This window comes from Eubalaena glacialis, chromosome 16 (genome assembly GCF_028564815.1).
Source record: "Eubalaena glacialis isolate mEubGla1 chromosome 16, mEubGla1.1.hap2.+ XY, whole genome shotgun sequence".
NCBI classification, from domain to species: Eukaryota; Metazoa; Chordata; class Mammalia; order Artiodactyla; family Balaenidae; genus Eubalaena; species Eubalaena glacialis.
Window position 1 is genome coordinate 29,632,161 of NC_083731.1, and position 24,762 is coordinate 29,656,922.

The following is a 24,762-nucleotide window of genomic DNA, read 5'->3' on the forward strand; positions in this document are numbered from 1 at the left end:
AAAGCTAAGATGGCAGCGCGGAAAGTACTGGAGCCGCGCTCAATGTGGCCGGAAAAACAAAAGCAAAGGCCTCTACATATTTCTTCATTCTGCACATTTCTCTGAATAATAAGAGCCCCCTGCCCCACTGCCCAACACAAGGCATTCTGCAGTAGTGCGCGCAGTATTGGCGGCAGGGGACGCTTGCTTTTGCACATTTCGAGAAATCCACTTCTCCCGTTTGCAGCGGTGGTTCAGGTGACCCTCGCGACCTGCCTTGGGGACCACCCTCCCCTTCAAGTCCCCTGGACAGTGGAATCAAGGGTGAGTCCAAGCGCCCTCTCCTTCCCGGCTTGCGCCCCATTCCCTGCCACCCCAGGGAGCCTTCCAAGGTGCCCAGCTGCCAAAGCAGAGGAGTAGCAGTCGCAGTGACCCGGGAGCGCACAGTGCGGAGGCAGGAAGAGGAGGAGGAGGAGAAAAAACGCTGCATTGGCTACAATTTAGAGTAAAGCGGCCGCTACCGCTGCCGTGGAAGGAAACGCTGCCAACCGCAACAGAAACGCCACCCTCGGATACCTAAGTGAGCATGTGTGTGCCTCTGCGCACGCCTAGTTGCGCCCCTCAATGACAACGGGTTCCTTAGAAATTTATCCAGCTACCGGGTTTTGTGTGTACCCAGAAGGCTCGGGAAGGGGCCTGTCTGGGACTGAAGGGTATGGAAAGGACCAAAGGGGAATTCAGGACTGGGTAAGGGGGGGACTTGGGGAGACAAGTGCTCCAGGTCAGTGTCCCCTAGAAACTCTAAACGGGCAGTGACTGCACATGCCACCACCTAAGCCTGAGCTGGAAATGTTTCTCTGTGCCGGCAACATTTATTCATTGACATATTCATTCATTCAACCAGTATCTATTTCCCTCCTGCTTAGGGCAAGAGTCTGTGCTAGGAGTTGGGAACGTGATGGGGGAACAGACACAAGCATGATTCCAGTCCTCATGGAAAAGTCTAGTATGTTTTGCTTTGTGTGTAACCATCTGTGAAAAGCCGTGTGACAAGGTGGCTGTCCTAGACGCTTGAAGCCCTCCCACAGTCCCCTGAAGTATTATTTTGACCATTTTTCAGAGGATGAAACTTGCCCAAAGACATACAAGTAGCAGAGTCGGGATCCAAACCCCTCCTCCTTTTGGGGGCCTCTCTGGCTCATGCAACAGCTACAGCCCTTAGAGCTGCTAAGAGTTCAGGCCTTTAACTCCACCAGCCTTTAGCGGCCTCCATACCTGTGTCTTGGCTCTGGTCCCGGAGTTGGGGGAGCGGGGAGCGGGGAGGGGGGAGGGGGGAGGGGGAGCGGGGGCGGGGCGGTTTCTCTTCGACACAGGTGTGTAACTGTGCTGAAGCATCAGGATAGGAATTTCGCCCAACAAATACTTACTGGCTATCTACCATACAGGAGGTTCTAGACAGGGGCTGAGGAAGACACCAAGATAAACAAGAAGCTCCGAAGCAGCTTACAAGATAGTTGGGGAACAAGTTTCCTTGTCTTTAAAAAAGACAACTTTTTAAAATAAAAATGACATCCACTTATTATTCAAAGCCCCAGATAAATGCACTCCTTCAGCACTCTCTCCCCGCAAAAACTAGAATTAGTTTAATTTACTTCCCCACTCCTTGTCTGTCTTCTCTAAACAGTAAACAGGTCTTGATTTTTTTTTTTTTTCCCCCTAAAGCAGGACATTCAAAGAGGCTTAAGAGCCAGTAGGTATATAAAGGATATAGCACTGGGATGATAGGACTTAAAAATGATTTTGCCAGGACTATTAGGCAAACTCTTCAAATTGAGAATAAAAAGGATAAAACTTAATAGGAATCAGGGTGCACTGGCGCATACATTTCTACGGTATCTACTTAGAAGGAGTTGGTAGAATAGCTTGGAACACGGGACTCAGCAAATATTACATTTTTATGGATAACAATGATAAGATCTTTGATAGATATGGCATTTTCAGATGTTACACAGTCAGTCACAACTAGTTTCAGGTCATATTCAAGAGTTATCTTTAGTAATGTAAGTCTGGGAGGAAAAAGATAAGCCATGAAGTGACCACTGTCAAGAGATAAGAGTGCCCTCTTAGGGTGAGCGTGGAGTCAAAAAAAAAAAAAAAAGAATATTTAAGAAAAGTACTGTTGCATTAAGATTTAGCGCTGATATAAACGTTACAAACAAGAATTTTGGAATGCCTCTGACTTGTGAATACTCTCATATCTGGGAATTCTACTTTCACAGAAAAAAAAAAAAAAGGAATGCGATAAATGACTCCCTGTCTTTCTTAAGTAAAAACTATTTTAAACAGACTAAATCCTAATGACAAAAATTCCAAACTAAGATCGCCAAAGGGGCTTCTAATTCGCCGGGCCTCCTCTGCCTCGAATTCTGAGGTCAACCAGCGCCATTCACAGGACATCTTCCCGCTGGCAGCACACACTCTGGGGAACGGTAGCAGGAGTGCGTACGGTCAACCTCTGGCGGTGGGCACGGGGCCTCTATCTTTCAGGTCCCAGTTCTCCCACCTGGAGGGAACCCAGTACCTGAAGCCGACTGGTTGTAGCTGACAGCCTCCCCAGCACTTTCCTTACTCTTCCTCAAGCTGCTAGTAAAACCCGGAGAAGCGGCCTGCTTTCAGATCCCGCCCAACTCTCAGGCCTCACACCCAAAGGCCTGAGGCAGAGGGAGTGGTGGCGGAGAGGGGGTGGGGAGGGAGCGGGGCCGGAGTGACTGAGCATGTGCGAGGAGGGGCGCATGCCCAGTGCGGTCGGCAGCTTCCCACTGCGGGTGGCTCCGGCGGTGGCAGCGGTGGCGGCGGCGGCGGCGGCGGCAGCAGCGGCGGCACCGCCTCCTCCTCATACTCCCGGGGTGGCGAGGTTAGATGAGCGGCCCCAGTAGTGGCGAGGGCGGCGCGGGGGGGAGGAGGAGAAGAAGGAGGAGGAGGAGGTCTCTGTCTTTGTAGTCTCCCTGCTGCGGGAGCGAGAGGCCGCCGCCGGAGCCGTCGTCGTTGGAAAAGGGCTGTGTGTGCGCGCGCGTGTCTGCCTGCCCGTCCCGCGGGGACGAGGCGGCGGCGGCTGCGAGGATGATGATGTGCGCAGCGACTGCCTCTCCCGCCGCCGCCTCCTCGGGGGCCGGCGGGGACGGATTCTTCCCTGCCGCCACCGTCTCTTCTTCCCCGGCGCCGGGGGCGCTGTTCATGCCGGTTTCCGAGGGCTCCTTGGCGGCCGCGGGGCTGGGGCTCGGGCTGCCGGCCGCGGACTCCCGGGGTCACTACCAGCTGCTGCTGTCAGGCCGGGCCCTGGCCGACCGCTACCGGAGGATTTACACAGCTGCGCTCAGTGACAGGGACCAGGGGGGTAGCAGCGCTGGACACCCGGCCTCCAGGTGCGTCTCCGGGTGCCCTTCGTTGCGCCACATGCTGCATGTGCGCCCGTGTGTGTGTGTGTGTGTGTGTGTGTCTGTCTGTCTGTCTCTACATACTGAGCTGTCTTTCAGCAAGCGCTTGATGCTAGATTGTAGAATCACTTATTGAGATAGGAGGGTGCGGTGGCGGCAGTTTCTGTTCTAAGTGTGTGTAACTGTTTTTGTAGGGGGCAAGAGAGGGTGGGAGGGGAGCTTGTGATGCTAGAAAAGGTGGTGGTGCGGGTCGGTTATGACACGTGTATGTGTATTGTTGAAGAAGGAGGAGGGATGAGCAGAGGGTAATGCACCAAGAGAATTTGCAAGAGCGACGAGGGAAGTGTCGTTCCCAGTGTCTCTGCCGCAATGGTATTTGCACGTATTTCTCATACCCCTCCCCCCCACCCCTTCATGACATTCCATCCTCACCTTTCCGCCTCCCTTAAAAAAAAATCTGCCTTTCACTGAGGGGGGGGTGATGGTATCGGTTAAGGATAATGTCATATATATAGGACGAGTTTTAGATAATCAGCCTGTAGGATAAGGCATGGGGTTTCAATTTAAGAGATTTATGCGAAAAGGATGCAGTTGGAGGTTTAGGTGGCTGTGAAAGGTGTCTGATACAGATTTTTAGAGCTGTACTTGGATAAGTGAACCTTTTGGTCCTCTAGAGATGTGGCTGCAGCAGTGCTTGTGTTCTGTTGTCCCATCGGCCATTTCCCTTCATCTTCTATTTCCTCTGTCACTTTTCGGCTTTAGAGTGCGGGGGGGGGGCGGTGGTTTATGGGGAAAAGGGGAAACCTGAAGAACTTCAAAATATGACAGCTGCTGTAGTGATCAACTGACACCAACTGGAAAATTTGAGTAGCTCCTAGATCTCTTCCTAGGCTTGGTACACCTTCAGCTCCCGTGATGGAGATGTTAAACCACTTTCATTTTCTTTTTCTTAAAATGAGGGTGTCTTTTTGCTTAGGGCTTTCCTGTTGTTTTCCTTTCCATGCTCTTACATGCCACATACCTTGAAGGATGGTGACTGACTTGTTTCACCAGCTTGGCTTTGGCAGTGGTAATTGGGAGTTGGCTTCATCTTTTTTTTCCTCACACCTTCTTGCAATACATAGGGAAAGCATAGTAGGATTTTGTCAAATAAGTTACAGAGTTTACTGTATGTATTGAATATGTAGTTTGTTCGGTAATAACCAGATGCCATTTTCTCTCATTATGAGAGGGGCTAGGCTGTGAGTCAGGTATCTGTGGTTGACCAGTATGTACTGTGGCTCTTATCCACTGCAGAGAGTTGTAAGATGGAGCTTTCCTCACACATTTTCTGGGTAAACCACTCTTCTCATGTGTATAATTGTTTACAGGATTGGGACTTGAGTAGTTTTATCATACTGATATAAATGTGTGTAACTAACTACCCTTTGCTATGTAAACTGAAGGCCACAATGGCACGTCTGTTTCTTGCTGATGCTTTTGAAAATAGCACAGAATCTAAATAGACAGTTTGCTCTAATGATTAGGTATAAATTGGAGCTGTGAGTCTGTGTATTATGGCACCGTAGGTACATCTTTACAAACCCCTCTCAAAGAATTTGAATTTATTTTGTATGTTGTTTCCAGACTTATGCAATAATTTGTGACCGGTATGTTCCCTGTTTTAACTTTGTACTCCTATACTTGTGTAATAATACAGTTTCTGTGTATTTAGAACTGTATAAACAGTTTTAGACAAAATTAATATAGATTAACGACATACATAAAGTCTATGAATGATTTTTAGTCTTTGGTCAATTTTTGTACAAACTGTCAATTAAAATTAGTGAAGAATTAGTTCAAGTACTGTATTTCAAGAAGTACTGATGGAAACGAGCCTTAAGTTGTAAGTTGTGTGATATTGCCTTCTAGTGCTTGTTCAGAACATGATTGTTTATTATAGTTCACATTATTTTTTCTAAGTCTTGGCCTGCAACTATTCTTTATTGAGGGTTTGCTTAAGAATTCAGTCACATTTCTTATTAACTATGAATGGGGAAATTGGAGCTGGGATTTAGGTTCTGAATGAATGATGTAATTATTTGTATGGGGCACTAGTTGAGTTAGAGGAGAAGATGAAATGTTTCAGAGACAGAGAATGGAGCAAGAATAGAGGGTGAAGTTCTAGTGAGAATCAAGTTTAAAGCTGTGAGAGAAAGGAGACAGTGAAGGAAGCTGAAAAAAGATTTAAAAAATTAAGAAGAGAACTGTGGGACAGTAGCACCTCCGGTCCTAAGAAAGTGGATTGAAAGTAGTCGACAGGGATAAATGTTGAAGAAAGTGAGAACACTTTCCAGGTCGCTGATGACTTTTGAGGAAGTGGTCAAGATTCTGTGGAAGAGAGATGTGGCTGAGGAGCCAGTGGGATATTTGGGGTAATGGGGAGATGGTTGAGGGAAGGATATTTGAGTATGCGAGGGTGGGTGGGAAACATTCAGTAAGTGGAGAGGGAGAAATTAAAGAAGTTAGAGAGGGGATAAATGACGGTGAGAAGTCTAAGGGAGATCTCAGGGACAGATTTAACATGACAGGTGGAGAAGTTAGCCACTAAAAAACGTTAGGAGCTAGTCATCCTTTAATATAAAAGGGGAGGAGGTAAGTATTTATAAATCTAAAGACTAGGAGTTTATTAAGAACTGTATCCTATTCGTTTTGGTAACCCCAGTGTCTAGCACAATTTTTGGCATCTGTTCTGTAAATATCCAGTGCCTACTGTGTGCCAGGCACTGTTTTAGGTGCTGAAGCTGTAACAGTGAGCAGGATAGACTAGGTCTCTACTCTCTTTGGAACTTCCACTCCAGTGGGGAGAAATAAGCAACTGATCATTTCAGGCAGTGATAAGTAACCATGAAGGAAATGAACCCAGTTGCATGTGATAGATGATTTGTAGTTGGCGGGGGCTGGGGGTGTATTTTAGGTAGGGTGGTCAGGATTGGTCTCTTTGCGAGTTGACATTTAAGTTGTCATAATGATTGGAAGGCAGAACTAGAGGAATGGTGTTCTAGGAAAATATAGTCTCTGACGCAGAAACAAGGTTGTGTTCAAGGAACAAAAACAAGGCAAGTGAGTTATCAGTGTTGAATAAATTAATTACTGTGGATTATGTTTTAGGTGTAGGTAGAGAAGTTAAGGGATGGCAGCCTAATGGTGTCAGTGACTTTGATGGCATTTTAGTGAATGCTTGGATTCTGAAGCTGGACTGGTTTTAGATCCTGGCTTTGCCACTTTCTAGCTGTGTGACCTTGGGTGCATTACATAACTCCTATACCTCAGTTTTTGGCTTAAAAAATATTTTTGAAATATAATTGGCATATAACATTCTATCAGTTGTAGGTGTACAACATAACCATTCCATATTTTGAGAAATGACTACAACATAAAGTCAAGTTAACATCCACCATCACACATTGTTGAAAAATTTTTTTTCTTGAGGTGAGAACTTTTAAGATCTACTCTCTTAGCAACTTTCAAATATACAGTCTAGTATTACTAACTATAGTCACCATGCTGTACATTACATCCCTATGACTTACTTATTTTATAACTGGAAGTTTTTCTTTGTACCTTTCAACTCCCTTCGCCCATTTTGCCCATCTCCCACCCCCTGCCTCTGGCAACCATGAATCTCTCCTCTGTATCTATGAGTTCAGTTTTGTTTTTGTGTTTTTTTTTTTAGATTTCACTTATAAGTGAGATCATATGGTATATTTGTCTTTCTCTGTCTGACTTATTTCACTTACCATAATGCCCTCAAGATCCATTCCTGCTGTTGCAAATGGCAAGATTTCCCTCTTTTTTATGGCTGAATAATATCCCATTTATTATATATATCACACCTTCTTTATTCATCCATCAGTGGACATTTAGGTGGCTTCTTGGCTATTGTAAATAATGCTGCAGTGAGCATAGGGGTGCAGATATCTTTTCAAGTTAGTGTTTCGTTTCCTTTGAGTATATTCTCAGAAGTGAAATTGCTGGATCATATGGTAGTTATATTTTTAATTTTTTGAAGATCCTCCGTATTGTTTTCCGTAGTGGCTGCATCAATTTACATTCCCACCAACAGTGCATAAGGGTTCCCTTCTCTCCATATCCTTGCCAGTACTTTTTATTTCTTGTCTTTTTGATAATAGTCATTCTAACAGTGTGAAGTGATATTTCATTGTAGTTTTGATTTGCATTTTCCTAGTGATTAGTGATGTTGAGCATCTTTTCATGTACCTGTTGGCCATTCATATATCTTTTTTTGGAAAAACGTTTATTCAGAGCCTCTTTCCATTTTCTGAATTGGATTGTTTGTGTTCTTTTGTTTGTTTTTTGTTGTTGTTTTTTGATATTGAGGTGTGTGAGTTCTTAATTTTAGATACTGACTCCTTACCAGTATTATATGGTTTGCGAGTATTTTCTCCCATTTGGTAGGTTGCCTTTTCATTCTTGTTGCTTTCCTTTGCTGTGCAGAAGCTTTTTAGTTTGATATAGTCCCACTTGTTTGTTTTTGCTTTTCTTTATGCCTCAGTTTTCTTCTGTGTAGAATGGGAATAATAATAATGAGGATCGTATTGTAGATTGAATGAATCTGTATATGTAAAGTGCTTGGCACATTAAGTGCTAATAAATATTAATTAATGATTTCTGCTGAGAGTGAAGGGGCAGATGGAGTTTGGGGACTTAAAGAGAAGGCAGAGATCATGTCTTACTCTTTTATTTTTGGTCTCAATGACTGTGTTGAATGTGGGAATAACTATTTCATTTATTCAGTGACTGAATAAATATATTTTTGTAGGAATGAATCAATCAAAGTTGGAACATTTGCTTGAGGAAAGGGATTGTTAGGAAATGAATAAAGAAATGTTTGATCAGTTCTTAGTGGAATGGTAGTACAGCATTGATTGCATTTGTGAAGAACCATAGCACAGTGGCTAAATCTGCTCTGGAGTCAGACCGTCTTAGTATTTCAGTTCTGCTTTTTTCTGTCTTAAAATGGGCAAGTTAATTAGCATTTCTGTTAATTAGCGTGTCTGTTTCTTTACTTGTATCCTTATAGGGTTATTGAAAGGACATCGTGCCTGAACATTGTTAAGTGCTCATTAAATGTTAGCTGCTGTTGTTGGTGGTCCTAGTATTACTACTACTACTACTACTACTACTACTGTTATTAAAATCACATATTTAAAATTCCAATCAGCATGATGTTGTAAGCTTTTCCACTCAAAAGAGAAATGAAAAAAACTGCTAGTTGATTCAAGGTTGAAGTGTGCCTGGAGGTCTAAGAAAAAAGGAAAGTGAAGGTTTTTGGTGACAAAGATTGAACATATGGTAAAAAGGAAAGTGATGCCAGGAGGGAACTGATAGACTGGGAGATAAAGACAGTCAGGGTATCTGGGTTGAAGTGGTAGAAGAACAGTGTTAGTGGAAACAATAGGGGAGACTGTGGTTAAAATGGGAAATTGCTTTTCTTCTCCAAGCTAAACCCACTTACTTCCTTCAGCTTCTTTATCTCTTTCTTGTTAGAAATGCTATTTGAGCCCATCCTTCAGACGCATGGGATTTCGGTTAGAAGAGGTTAATCCATCAAAGATTCCGGGATTAATACTTGGTGCTAACCATTGGCCTTATAAAGATTTGTAAGACAGTTTCTACCTTGAGTTTATTGTCTGGATGGGTGTGAAAGGTACAAAGGCAGGTACTTACAAAAGTGTTAAATGAAATGACTAAGAAAGCATAGCCTATTATGACAAAGGGATGGCATTCTGAGCTGGTACAAAAGCATGAGCAAGAGGTGAGAAAGCACAGTTTGTGTGTAGGTAATGGTAAGAATTCTGTTAGAGCTAGAATGTAGGTGTTATGAGGGAGAGCAACGGGAATTCATTCTGGAAGTGGAGGCTTTGGTCAGAGGGTATGGCAGCTTGAACTACCAGGTAAGAGTTAGATTTTATTCAGTAGACACTGATAGTTTTGAGCTATGAAGAGACATTATTGTAGGAGTGTTTTAGTAAGTGATATGGGATTGAATCAGTATATTTGTGGATAGGTAGTAATTTGCTTCATATAGCTGTTACATCTATGGAATCCTATATAAACACATGTTAAGGCAAAAATTGCTCTGTTGGCATATTAGCAAGTAGAAATATGAAATGAATTCGTTTCCTAGATCAAGATAAAAGAAGATCTTGCCTTTGGGCTTAAAAAGAAAATAAAAATGTTAATTTAAAAATAGTTTTGCATTTTAAGGTATTTATTTTAAAAAATCAACAGAATAGAATAGTCTCACTTTTTCATTCAAGAATAGATTAAATATTCAGATTTTGGGGGGAGGGGACAGGTTAATCAAGGTTTAATTTACATATAATAAAATTCACCCTTTTTAAGTGTCCATTTGAAGAGTCTCAGAACCATCACAGTCAAGTATAGAATATTTCCATCATTCTAAAAAGTTTCTTTAGTTAACTCCCTTTTCCTACCACTAGCCACTGGCCACCACAGACCAGTTTTCTGTCACTAATACTTTACCTTTTCTAGAATGTCTTATGAATCTAGCTCCTTAAGGACAGGACCCCAGATACTGTTCCCCTTTATGTAATCTATCCCCATATTTTCTATAAATGGAAGTTAGGCTTTAAAGCTTCAATAGGTTTCGGTTAAACATTTTTTGGCAAGAATATTTTGTATATAATGCTGAGTACTGCACATTGCATCCCATCCAGAGATTTTCAGGTTGTCTCATTGTTTAATAATGCTCAGTCTAGTTACTTGAATTACTTGGATAAGACGGTACCCACTAGGTCTCTTTTCTGTAAATGTATGCTTCTTCCATTTGCATTAGGCAGGTAATCGTGAGTAATAACTTTGGGACACTGAATATCTTCCACTAATGGTTTTAGCATCTTTTGATAATCCTTGACTGAGTCAATAATTTCATTAGGGGCTTCAAAATGATGATTTTTATATTTCTGTTAAAATAGAATTTAGTAGCTGATGCTCTTCTGCAAAGAAGAGTTTTCCCTTATCAACTGGTGGTAAACTTAGTTCCTCCTAAGAAAGCAGGGTAAATGATTCATTTTCTCCCCTCATTAGCCCATTTGGTATAATAGTCCAGCAGTGGTGTGGTGGTTGCTCTAGTTCATCACCCATGTCCCTCCGTTCAGTTACAAGTTCCCCTAGCCATTGAGAATATTGGCAGCTAAAACTGATTGCAACTGAGTCTCTCCAGGCATTGCTGTGAGCCAACAGACCTGCTTCCCTCAAAGTCTTGCGTTTTCTTCAGGATCAGCCTGCATCCAATGCCTATTCTGTATGGGGGTGTGAATGCCTGGCCCTTTTGCCCTAAGGTAGGACAACTTTGAAGATCCATCGCAACTCCAGAGCTCCCCATGGATTGGCTGAGGCCTTCCTGTGACTGCATTTCAATTCAACTCCTTCCTCTGTTTAGTCTCGCTTCCTTTACTCTCCCACAGGTGTTGATTTGGAGGGCATTCCCCAGTACTTTGGTTGTACACCTCTTCATTTCAGAGTCTTTTTTCTTCCAAGACAGTTGTGGTACCAGCAATGGTCTGAGGAAGTAGTCTTCAGAATGGAAGTTTGGAGCTAGATTATCTGCTGGCTGGCTAGCAGGAAGAACCCCGCTACTGGTTGTAGATGGAGCACTGATACTGATAACCCTTTGCATGCACTGTAGCTGTGCACCTGTTAAAACTTTCACTGGTGGCGAATTGGAATGGCATTCCTGTAGAAGAGCAAGTATTTGTGGGTACAGTGTCTTAGGCTTTTGAGACATTTAGGGAAGTTATTAATTATATGCACGGTGTAGTCAGATGGCTGTTTGGTGAGTGACATAGATTGGAGAAAGACAATGAAAGGCTGAAGGTAATTGGGGGCAAAATGAGAAAGTTAGGTAATTTCTTTCTTTGGTATCATGTAAAGAAACTCATCTTCTGCAGTAGGAGGAAAGAAAAAGCTAAGGATTAGGCCCAAGATTTAATTTCAAGGGTAGCAGAGCTCCAGGGCAGGTTGATTTCTCAGCAAGTCTGCTAAACCAGCGTGTCTGTGCTCTGATTAGGAAGGAATGAGACCCTGGCTTTTAAGATGGGACATCTGAGTTGATGCACTGGAAAACCTTGAAACCCCAAATTCCTCTGAACCCTCTGAGCCTACAGAAGTTACCTTCTTCTCCTGGCTAGAAGGTAGTTACTTGAAGATTATGCTGCCCCAGCTACCCCCATCTGTTCTCCTCTCCCCTGCTGTCTATCACCAAACCAATAACTAACTAGAGTTAAGTCACAACAAAGCCTACTGGGAGGTGCTGGGTCTGCTGAGGGAGGAGAGGGACTGCGGTGCACACGCACGCACGCACACACAGATTGATTCCCAAACTGCACTGAGGCACCCCCAAACACCCCAGCAGACACACAAGAATACCATGGGATATTTCAGAATTTTAAAGGAAACACAGAAACGTCTGTCACAAACTACTAACTTGATGTAGTTCACGGTTTTTACATTAGATCCTGTTGCACTCCTTTTGATGATGTCGTATCTTTTTAAAGTTGAATTTTTGGTTGTTGCTGTGATACAACAAAGCACTGCACAAAAATCAGTGTGGAACAGAAGAGGAGGGTGACATGTTTAATCTGCACAAGTTTGAGAAGTTGTGCAGTACTCAGAATGTGCAGTGTCCTATTATTAAGTAATTGTGGTTATTTAAGATGAAATATTTTTCTTTAAGTTTATGTGTATTATTTTTTCAGATGGCTACTAAGTTGTTAGAATGTAAATTCTTAATTATTTGGATCTCATTACATAATAAGCTCTACTGTTAGGTATTCCATTTGGCCTACAAGGGTTATGGAAAAATTACTGATGATGGCTATGCAAGGACCCAGTAATGGATTTATGTTCATCAGTGCTGATCTAGCAACTGAACTGATGAATGTCCAGCCTGACAGTAGCAGAGACTAACTTTCCTTCAAGGATACCAACCAGTCCTTGTGCCTTGGAAAGGACCGTGATTCATTTTGACTGGATTTGATGCATATTCTGTGTATGAGTTTCCCTTTGCAACTTGCTGGGGCTCAACCAGTGCCCATATTTGAGGGCTTATAGAGTGATCCATCAGCACAGGGTGCCACATAACATCGTTTCAGAGTAAGGGACCCACTTTATAGCAAATGAATCCCACAGATCCATTTGTCCTATTGTGCACCATAACTGCCCAGAAGCTGCTGACCTGATAGATAGTAAGACAGTCTTTTGATGGCACAACTGATGATGAGCGTAAGGTCCTATCCTTCAGTGTTCCTAGTAGGAAGAACACATGGAAATTAGGATGCCTCCACTTAGCATCACTGTCAGTGATCCACTGGGGACTTTATGCTTCCCATCTCTGTAGCTCTGAGCACTGGGGGTTAAAAGGTCCTGGTTCTCCGAAGGGAAACATTTTCAACAGAGACACTGTAAGAGTCCTGTTATACTTTAAGACACTGCTACTGGTAGGATTTGGTGCTGCTTTTCCAAGATAAGGAGTCACCATTTTGACAGGGCTAATGTACCTGATCATCTGAAGGAGGTAGGGCTGCCGTTACGCAATGGAGCATGGAGTTTGGCACACAGGTGATCTACTGGGTGTCTATTGGTACTTTCTTTTCCAACTTTAATGGTAAATGGACATGAGAAAGGCCTGATGGCCACCTCACAGGATCAGCCAACTGGGCCAGCAGAAATTCTAGCCAAAGATGAAGGGAATCCAGAATGACTAGCAGAGAAGAGGTTGTGACTATAAGTTTTGGCCTTGAAACCATCTGAAACCAGTGGTGGAGGCTGTAGTTTGTCCTACTTTACTTCCTCTGGAAAGTTTCTCCAGGAAATGAGACTAACCAGAATTCTGCAGAACATTGTCCAGAATTTATTTGAAGCAAGTGAATGCTAGTAGTATAATAGGTGACCTGTAGTGAATGCTGTGGGTTAATTTTAACTGTTTTATAGATTCTCTGGGATGTTCTGTATAATCATATCATCATTCTTCCTGATCTCCAGATACCCCTGTGCTCCCCCAACCTTTATTCCAATGACAAGAACCTTTCTACTTCTGTTCAGTGTTGAATAGAAGTGGTAAAAGTTGCATCCTGCCTTGTTCCTAATGTGAGGGAGAAACAATGACAAATTAGTCTCTCTGTCTTTCACTATTAGCTGTAGATGTTTTGATGGTCTTTGCCAATTTGAGGAAGTTCTTTACTATTCCTATTTTGCTTATGGTTTTTATCATAAATGTGTATTGAATTTTGTCAAATGCTTTTTCTGCATTTATCAATATGATCATATAGTAAGAGAATAAAAGGAAAAATTAAATTAATTAATTTTGAATGGTAAGTCAACCTTGCATTCCTGGGATAAAACCTCGTATGTGATGTATTGTTGACTTTGATTTGCTTTTGTTTGTTAAGAATTTTGGAGTTTATATTCACAAAGGATATTGGTCTATAATCTTTTTTTTTGGTAATGTCTTTGTCAGGTTTTGGTATTACAGTTATCCTTGTTTCGTAAAATGAGTTGGTTAGTAATCTCTTCTGTATTTTTAAAAAGTTTGCATGAGATTGGTCTTATTTCTTCTTGAATATTTGACAGAACTCACTGGGGGTACCATCTGGTCCTAGAGTTTTCTTTGGGAGAGGCTTTTGACAGATTCATTTTCTTTAATAGATACAGGGATATTCAGATTTTTTTTGTTATTTCTCATGTGAATTTTGGTAACTTTTTTTTTTTTTTGAGAAATTTGTCCTTTCATTTAAATTGTTGAAATTTTTGGCATAAAGTTGTTCATAGCATTCTTTTTATTATCCTCTAATGTCTTTGGGGGTCTGTGGGGATAATCCTTTTTTCATTCTTCATGTTTGTGTTTTCTCTTTTTTCCTTGATTAGCTGGAAGTTTGTCATTTTTGTTTATAAGTTCAAAGAATCAACTTTTGGCATTATTGATTTTCTCTAATATTGGTTTATTTTCTATTTCATTGACTTTCCTCTTATTATAATTTACTTCTTTTTTACTTTGCTCTGTTTCTCCTTTTTTAGTTTTTTAAGATGGAATCTTAGGTCATTGATTTTAGATTTTTCTTGTCTTCTAATGTAAGTATTTAAAGTGATGGATTTTCATCTAAGCACTTCTTTAGTTGCATCCCACAAATTTTGATATTCAGTATATTCTTTGTCATTCAGCTTAAAATATTGTCTAATTTTCTTTGTAATTTCATCTTTGATTCATGCCTTGCTTAGAATTATTTTATTTAACCCTCATATATTTGATTTTTTTATGTATTTTATTGTTATTACTTTCCACTGGACATTTTATGTAATTTCAGTCTTTTAAAATTTATTGAGATACGCATTATCTCCCAGGATATGGTCTACCTTCGTGATTAGACCATGTGCACTTGAAAAGAATATGTGTTCTGCCATTTTTGCATGCAGAGTTCTATTAATGTCATATAGTTAAAGTTGGTTGATAGTGTTGTTTGGCTCTTTTATGTCTACACTCATTTTTTGTCTAGTTTTATTAGTTGCTGAAAAGGGGTATTAAAAATATCCCATTGTAACTGTGGATTTGTCTTTGTCCCTGTAATTTTGTCAGTTTTAGCTTCATATATTTGGGGCTTTGCTATTATGTACATGTATTTGTGTAACTGTTAAAACCTCCTGATAAATTATTCTTTTATTTCATTATGATACATGTTTCTTTATCTCCAGTAATACTCTTTGTCTTGAACTTACTTTATCTGATATTAAAATAGCCTGTTCAGACTTCTTAGGCTTACTATTTGCCTGGTAAATTTTTTTCTGTCCATTTACTTTTGATCTATCTATGTTTTTATATTTAAAGTTTCTCTCCTTTGTGCAGTACACATAGGATTTTGCTTTTGTTTTTTTTTTTAATCCATTCTGTCAATCTCTGCCTCTTATTCGGAGAGTTTAGACCATTAATATTTAATGTAATTAATTATTGATATGGTTGACTTTAGGTCTACCATTTTATTGTCTTCTGTTTCCCTCTTTGTTTTTCATTCCTCTTTTACTCCTTTTCTACCTTCTTTTAGATTATTCTTTAGTATTCCATTTTAATGTAGCTATTGGACTTTTTGGCTATATCTTTTTGTATTAATTTTTAATGCCCTAGGGATTACAATATAGATACCTACCCTTTCACAACCTACTTAGAGTTACTATTGTACTGCTTCACTTAAAATGGAGAAACCTTACAAACATACAGATGCTTTTTTTTCCCCTCTGCTACATCTCACTCCCTCCTTTATGTTACAGTTCTTATATATGTTATGGCTGCACACTTTGAAAACCTCACTATGCAATGTTATAATTTTTGCTGTCAACAGTCATACATATTTTAAAGAAATTAAAGGAAAAAAGTGTTTTATGTTTACCGATATATTTATTATTTCTGTTATTCCTCCTTCATTCCTGAAGATGCTACATTTCCTTTCAGCTTAAAGGACTTACTTTAGCATTTCTTGTAAAGTAGTCTACTGCGGATAAACTCTCTTTTTTTTCCTTCATCTGAGAATGTCTTTGTTTTGCTTTCATTTTTAAAGGATATTTTAGGGGAACATAGAATTCTGAGTAAAAGCTTATTTCTTTTTAGCATTTTCATGATGTTGTTCCACTGTCTTTTCACCATTATGATTTCTGATGACAAACCTTTGGTAATTCAAATTTTATTTCCCTTTATGTAGTATGTCATTTTTCTTTATCTGCTTTCAAGAATTTTTTTGTTTTTGTTTTTCAGCAGTTAAATTTGATGTATCTAGTCTTTATTTTCTTTGAGTTTCTCCTCTTTGGAAAATGCTCAGCTTCTTGAATCTGTAAATTTGTCTTTTACCAAATTTGGGATGCTTTCTGCCATTGTTTCTTAAAATATTCTGCTCTAGTTTCTTTTTTCCTGCTAAGATTCCAATGACAAAACTTTTGAGATTGTCCCACAAGTCTCTGACTATTTTTTCTATTGTCAATTTTTTTCCTCTTTGTTCTTCAGATTGGATAATTTTTATTGATCCATTTTCAAGTTCACAGACTCTTTTCTCTCTCATCTTCATTCATTTATTGAGCCGATCCAGGTGAATTTTATTTCACATACTGCATTGTTCGGTTTTTAAATTTACATTTGGCTCATTTTTAAAATAATTTCTCTTTGTCTTCTGAGAATTTTTTCCTGTTCAGTTCAACTGTGTTTGCCTTTACTTCATGGAGCATATTTATAATAGTTGCTTTAAAGGTATTGTTGGATATTTATAACATGTGGATCATCTCAGGGTTGGCATCTGTTAATTGTTTCTTCCCTTGAAATTTATCACATTTTCTTTTTGCATTGCAAACATTTTGGATTGTATCTTGGACACTGTGAGTGTTTGTTTTGAAAACTCTGGGTCTTACCATAATTCTCTGGAGTGTTGATCTTTGTTGTTGTTTCTTTTAGCCGACTATCAACCTGTTTAGCTTCAGATTGCAAATTTGGTCTTGCCTTTTGTGGGTGGTGGTTTTTAATTCTCAGAGACTTTGCTATGTTGGTATGGGTTTGTCTCATACCTGCGCAGCTCCAGAGCAAGCCTAAGACTTACGTGGGCTTATAGGCAGGATTAGAGAATCCATTTCTCCAATCTTTCTCCCTTCCAGGATTTTCTCCACATTCTCCAGCATGCAGGAGCCCCTTTCCCCAATTCCTGTGGCCAGAAAGATAGGGTTTCTCTTGGAGTTTTAACTTCTCTGTTGCTGCTCTCTGTATGCAGTGATTGCTTCCTGGCCTTAGAGCAAAGCTGTTAGAGAAAGGAGAAGAAAATAGCCGAGCTGGGACGCTCACTATCCTGTGGGTCATTTTTCCAAGTTTGACTCTCCTCCACAATATACTTTTGTTTCCTTTTCAGAGTCCTCAAATAATTTTTTTCTTTCTTTCTTTTTTTTTTTTTTTTTTTTTTGTATTTTGCCCAAAGTTTATAGTTGTAAACAGTGTGAAAGATAGACTGTATTTGGTTTATGCCACCATACTGGAATCAAAATTCCTCCTCTGGTTGCTTTTAAGATTTTTCTGTTTATTTTTGATTTTTAGCAATTTGACCATGCTCTTCCTAAATATGTTTTTTCTTAGTGTGTGTTTATCATGTGTTTGGTGTTCATTGAACTCCTTAGATATGTGTGATATAATTTTTGTTTAATTTCACACATTATGCCTTTACTTCCTCCAATATTATTTCAAACCTAGTCTCTCTCATTTCCTTCTGGGAATCCACTTATACACACATGAGGCTGCTTGATGTTGTCCCATGTTTGAAGGGTCAGCAAACTTGTTCTGTAATGGACCAGATAGTAAATACTTTAGGCTTTGCAGGCTCTCTAGTCTCCCTTGCGATTATTGCAACTCTGTTGTTACAGCTTGAAAGCAGCCATAGGTAATATTTAAACAAGTGAGCATGACTGTGTTCCAGTATAATTGTATTTACAAAAATAGGTGGCGGGCTAGATTTGGACTGGAGGCCATAGTTTGCTGACTCCTGAGGTGTAGACAGTAATAGTTGCCGGAACTACGTTGTGAATATAGAGGTAAAATCAAAGAAGCGTAAAACACAGATATTGGCAATAACTAAAATGTGGGGGAACTGGACGAATGAGAATAAAGGTGTAGGAGAAGAGACTGAAAGATGTGTTAGGACTGGATTACTATGTTCCTGTATTGCTTTATTTGAGGACAGAAGTGATAGAGTTAAACTCTCAATTTATAAAAATGTCTATAGCAGCGCTGTAAGGGATGAAAAGACATAGATCCCCAAAGCAGGGGTTCCTTTAAAGAAGCAATTGCAGTAGTTCTGACAAGTGATAATAAAACCTGAGAGAAGGCAATGGGAATAGATGAAATAGAACAGATTTGAGAGACATTTTGGTGTTAGAAGGATGATGAAAGAATGACAGGTATAGCAAGTGACTTGATGTCAAATACAGAAATAATAATGCCTTTCCTCTAGGTATTAAGGGAGGGAGGAAGAACTAGTTTCTCAGGAGGCCAGTTTTGACACCTTTCTCTCTACATTTTCTTTGTCGGTTATTTCAGTCAGTCCTGTGATTTCAGTAATTACCTAATTGTTTTGGACTTCCTGGTCTGTGGTTTGTAGCTAAAACCTTTCTCTTGGTCTCTAGACCTGTATTTTGAAAAGTCTCCTGTTAGGAGTCTCTCAATCCTGTCTCAAATACATTATGTACAATATATTCAGAGGCTCCTCATGAGCATACTATCACTTACATACTGACTCTTTTCCTATAGGTCAGCTAAACAGAAGTCTGAGACATCATCTTGAAGTTGACATTAAGAGATGATAATGACCTAACACTCACTCACCCCCACTTCCTTTTTTCGGAAGGCTGAGAAAAGTCACATTCAGTGGGAAAGTGAATTGAGGTTAGATGGAGAAGGGAGTACAGCATTTAGAAATTAGTGTTTAGAGGGAAAGAAGGAAGATGGTAGCTTGAGGAAGGGGACAAAGAATTAATCTGTCTTTTGGATAAGAGACACTGTAGCAGATGTTCTTAGTGTCCTAGCCATATTTCTTTGGCTTTCATCTCTATATTGTCTACTTACATTTATGAATTTCTGCCTGAGAACTTTCTTACTGGCCATAGAGACATGCTTGGCCTGTGTGCAGGGCAAGCCAGAAATGCCAGGGAGTTAACACTGTCAGAAAGGCTTTCAGCCACTGATGGATGGGGATGTGGTGGATAAATACCTCGTTTTCACATCTCTCCTTTGGGGTAACTGAGCCGTGTTCTATACCATCCATTAGAGTTCTCCAGTAGGATCACACTCTGGTTGCCCATCAGGGTAACTGGCTTAATAATACACTCTTTCTTGACTGCCTTCCCTTCCCTATTTCACTTCTGATTTCCCCTATCAGTGTTTTTCCTGGATCACCTCTCAAACAACTACTTGTACTTGAATCCTTAAATCATGTCTGCTTTTGGGGAAACCCAAACCACAGTAGACACTTTAGCATGGTAATAAAAAGAAATAAAATTTGTTTAGCACTTATTAATAGTAAGCATAACTGTAAGTGCCTCATAATCTAATGGGATAAGTACTCTTTTCATCCTGTTTTACAGATGAGCCAACTGAGGCACAGAGCAGTTGATTAACTTTCCCAAGATCACAGAGCTAATAAATGACAGAGCCTGCATTTGAACCTATGCCGTATGTCTCTAAATTCTGTCCTCGTAAGCTGGTAGGCTAAGGGAGAAGAGCAGGAATAATGAGCAAAAAAGAGAGAGTGAGGACAATTAATGGAGTAAGGCCCTCGTAGAGATTATTTTGAGGTGGGTGAAAGGAAAGTAAAGGAAGTAGTACATTCTAAATGATGTCCCTTTCAGCAGTTAAGTAGAGGGTTAGATTATGTGCTCTGAGCTAAATGGGTAGTGGTGGGATTTTGAAGTGGCTTGAAAGGTGGTAGATTTTCATGGTGGATGTACCTTTATTGCCAGAGAACATAACTGGCTCTAGACCAGCATTCTGATGATGCTTGTGAACTCTCAGTAGCTATTATTAAGGTTGTTATAGCTTATTGAAAACAATGTAAGTTACCAATATAGAAATAAATATAAATTATGAACAGATGACTCTCTTGAGAAGTAATATATGTGCTAAAGATTTAAGCGACAGGAAAAGGAAGAAAAAGGAGCTAATAAAGAAGACTGAGAAAGAATCATCATCAAGGGAGATGGAACACTAAAATAGAGGTTCTTCTAGAAGCTGAGGGTGGGGAGTATTTAAAGAAGTAGACCGTTTGATAGTACTCATATGTAGAAGAATATAAAGGATGAAACTGCAGGTAAGGAATTCAGTAAGCAACAAGATAGTTTGTGATGTTGAGAAGTCTCATACACTTGTAGGAGCTTGATCGTAGGGGATTGAAAAAGTTTGAGACAGTTGTTCCTCAAGAAGTTTAGTGATGAAGAGGGCAGAGGGCTAGAGAATCATTTAAACTCTTTTTTTAAATTGGAGGAGGCCAGTAGGCCTCTAGGGTTAGAAGCCATAGAAGACAGAGATAAAAGAGTGAACAAAGAAAGGGTGTAAGTGGTTGAGCAAAATCCCAAGGATGGTGAATGAGATGGGGTCCAGTGTATGGTAGGAAGGGTATACTTGGATACGGTAAGTGCTGTCTCTCTTGGGATGGAGGGACTTGAAGGAGGAGATTTAAGTTTTGGAAGAGGTCTCAGGGGCATATTTTCACCCTTTTCATCTTTCTGAATTCTAGTAATTTTTTCTGATCTCTTCGAATTCTCTCTTCACCGTGTCTAATGCTGTAAACTCACCTACTGAGTCTTTAGTTGCAGTTATATTTTTCATGTCTAGAAGTGGGATTTGATTCTTTTTCAGATGTGCTATATTCCCCATACCCTGCAGATATTTTAAAGCTAGTCTTTTTTTTTTTTCTGTAAAGTTGGTAGCCATAGTTGTGTCTGAAAAATTTATCTGGAGTCTGTTTGTCCTTCTGTTTTCTTTTTCTGCTAGTTCTCACTCATGGTGCCTTGTATCTTTGTGTGCCTGGTTGTTTGACTGCTAACTCTCATTACCCTTCTGGTGGCTCCCTTAGTCCTAGGATAAATGGACTGTCTTCAGAAAGTTTTATAGTTGCTCCATGGCTTGAGTTTTGCTTGGCCACCTAGGCTCTGTGTACCTAGATTATAAATCTGCATGAGGCATGGTCTAATAAAGTCATAACTTTCCAGAGTCTTTTCCTCCCCTCACTCTCTACTCCCAGTCTCTCCCCCACTCTCTTTTTATTATGCTGCTCTGCCCACTGCCAAGGTAACTTTATTTATAGTCCTTACCACTCCCACACCCTCCCATTCCTATCCCCAACCTAAAGACTTCCAAATAAAATCAAGGGACTGAAGATATATAGGAAATTGTTTGCCTCTCTCTCCCAGATCAACTTGAACTGTTAAAATCTCTGTTCTTATTACTAATTATCAGCCTAGGTTAAGTAAATAAAAGTTTTCTACTTAGTAATCAGACTACTATCCCTCCCTAATTTATTCAGTGTTGCATGAACACAGTGAGAGTATCATTACATTAATTACACAGGAGAAATGTCTGGCTTCTATAGAAAAACTTCAGTTTACATATAGTGTTTTATAAATTAGTTGATTTTTTAAAATTGGTCTTCTATTTACTGACCTTGATAATTTATTTATTAATTATTTGTGGATTATTTTGCATTTCCTATAAATATGGTTATGTTGTCTACAAATAAAAATGCTTTACTTTTTCCTTTTCAACAATTATGACTTTTATTTCTTTTGCTTGACTTACTGACTTCCTGTGCAGTATTAAGTAGAAGTGGTGACAGTGTAAGTTCTTGTGTTTTTTCCCATTCTTAGTGGAAGTATTTAATTTTTCATCGAGTATAATTAAGTATAATGTTAGCTGTAGGGTTTTTGTTGATAATCTTAATTAGATTAAGTAGCTTCTCTTCTTTTCCTACTTAATGCGGCATTTCATCACAAATGATTGTTGAGTTGTATAAAATAACGTTTCTGCTTCTGTTGAAATACTAATATTTTTCTGCTTATTCCTCTTATTCAGAATAAGGGGAAACATTTAAAAAATGAATTTTGCATTTTATTTATTATCCTTTTTATATGTTGATGGACACTGAAATTATTTTTAGGTCAATGGCTTTTTTTCCTCATAATTTTTGTATTGAGATATGAAATTCACATACCATAAAATAGACCTTTTCAAAGTATATCATTCAATTATTTTTAATATATTCACAACTTTGTGCAACCAGAACATTTTTATTCACCCCCAAAATAAATCCTGTATCCTCTTGTAGTCACTTTCCGTCTCCTTTCCGTCAGCCCCTAGCAACCAGTAATCAGCTTCCTGTTTCTATGGATTTGCCTATCTGGACATTCATATAAATGTAATCATACGATCTGTGATCTTTTGTGGAGTTTGCTTCTTTCACTTAGCATAATGTTTTCAAGGTTTATCCATATTGTAGCATGTGTCTACTGCATTCTTTTTTATGACTGAATAATATTCTGTTATATGGATGTGCCACTCTTTGTTTAATCCATTCATCAGTTCATGAACATTTGGGTTGTTTCTACTTTTTGCCTATGTAGTATTTTTGTTTCTATGTTCATGGGAGATACTGGCCTGAAATTTTTTTATTTTGAAATATCCTTTTCAGACTTTGGTATCAGAATTATGCTAACCTCACAAAATGGGTTGGGAAGTGTTTCTTCTTTTTATATTCTCTGGAAGAGTTAGTCTAAGACTGATATTGTTTGAAAGACTGTACCAGTGAATTCTTTAAGTGTTTGAAGGAATTCTCTGGTAAAGCCATCTGAGTCTAGAGTTTTTTTTTGTGGGAAGGTTTTGACTAGGGATTCAATTTCTTTAACAGATATGACTACTCAGATATTGTGTTTTTTCCTTGTTTAGTGTCGAGAAGTTATATTTTTACAAGGAATTTGTCCTTTTATTTAAGTTGTGAAATTTTTGGGCAGTGTCTGTAATTATGCCCCCTTTCTAATTTATTTCTCATATGGGTAACTTGTGGTATTATTTTTTCCTGACCAATCTTTCTAGAGGTTTATTAGATTTATTAATCTTTTCAGAGAATCCGTTTTGACTCCTTGATTTCCTCTATTGAATGTCTGCTTTCTGTTTCATTGATATCTGCTCTTATTTTTATTTCTCTCCTTCTACTTTCTTTTTTTATTTTTAATATTTATTTATTTATTTGGCTGTGCCGGGTCTTAGTTGCGGCATGCAGGATCTTTAGTTGCAGCATGTGGACTCTTTAGTTGCGACATGCAAACTCTTAGTTGCAACATGTGGGATCTAGTTCCCTGACCAGGGATCGAACCTGGGCCCCTGCATTAGGAGCATGGACTCTTAGCCACTGGACCATCAGGGAAGTCCCATCTCCTTCTATGTTCTTTACATTGAATTTGCTCTCTTCTTTCTAGCTTAAGTTGTAAGCCTACATCATTTACTTTCAAGCTTTCTTTTTTCATTGTATGCATTTGTATGCAGAAAGCTATATATTTCCCCAAAGTACTGCTTCAACGACATGCCACAAGTTTTGATATGTCATATTTAATTTTTATTCCATTGAAAATATTTTCTAATTTCCATTGTAAGTCTCTATTATAGCTCTTTGACCGATAGGTTATTTAGAAATCTGTTTTTTTAGATTTTCAAACATTTGAGAATTTCTTAGTTTTCTTTCTGTTGTTGGTTTATAGTTTAATTTTTCTGTGATCATTGTCCTTGGAAATATGTTGAGACTTGGTCTGTTGTCCAGCATATCGTCTATTTTGGTAAATAGTCTATCTGCCTTAAAAAAGAATGTGTATTCTGCAGTTGTTGGATGTGGTTTTCTATGTATGTCAGTTAGATCAAGTTGATTAATCATGTTTTTACATTTTCCTGCATCCATGCTGTTTTGTCCTCTACTTGTTATATCAGTTAGATAGACGTATGTTAAAATCTGATTTTTTTGACTGTGGATTTGTCTTTTCTTTTTTTACTTCTCTCAGTTTTGCTTTATATATGTTGAAGCTATGCTGTTGTTATTAGATGCATTCGCATTTAGGATTTTTGTGTCTTCCTATTGAATTGACCCTTTCAGCATTATGAAATGTTCTGCTCATCTCTAATAACACTTCTAGCCTTAAAAATTACTTTGTCAAATATTAATATAGCCACACCAGCTTTTTTTGGGAGGCCAGTGAGTGTGTACAAGATACATCTTCTGCAATCCTTTTACTTTTAGTCTGTGTCCTTTCATTTAAAATTTTGACATAGCAATTTTTAAAGGAAGACCTTTCTTTGGTATTTCTTGTAGTGTTGGTATATTGACAAGGAATTGTGTCAACGTTTGTGGATCTAAAGTTATCTCTATTTTTGTCTTCATTTAAAAAAAATTTTTTTTTTTAATGTGGACCATTTTTAAAGTCTTTATTGAATTTGTTACAATATTGCTTCTGTTTTTATATTTTGGTTTTTTGGCTGCGAGGCATGTGGGATCTTAGCTCCCCGACCAGGGATCAAACCCTCACCCCCTGCATTGGAAGGCAAAGTCTTAACCACTGGACTGCCAGAGAAGGCCCTGTCTTCATTTTTAAAGGATATATTTGATAGATATATAATTCTAGGTTGCTAATCCCCCGTATTCTCCAGCCCTCTGCGCTTTCAACACAAAGAATGGAAGCTGTCAATCTTATTGTTTCTTCAAATGTATCTTTTTTTGTCTGG

At 39.2% G+C, this 24,762-nt stretch overlaps 1 protein-coding gene across 1 annotated transcript in view; it reads left to right on the forward strand.

Annotated features, from left to right (window-relative positions):
* The first annotated feature begins 2,921 nt into the window (after positions 1-2,921).
* Positions 2,922-24,762, forward strand: part of MYCBP2 (MYC binding protein 2) — a 268,376-nt gene continuing 246,535 nt past the window's right edge. The window contains exon 1 of the mRNA XM_061171161.1: positions 2,922-3,401. Coding sequence (XP_061027144.1) covers positions 3,100-3,401 — 302 coding nt within the window. The 5' untranslated portion in view covers positions 2,922-3,099. The remainder of the gene's footprint in view (positions 3,402-24,762) is intronic.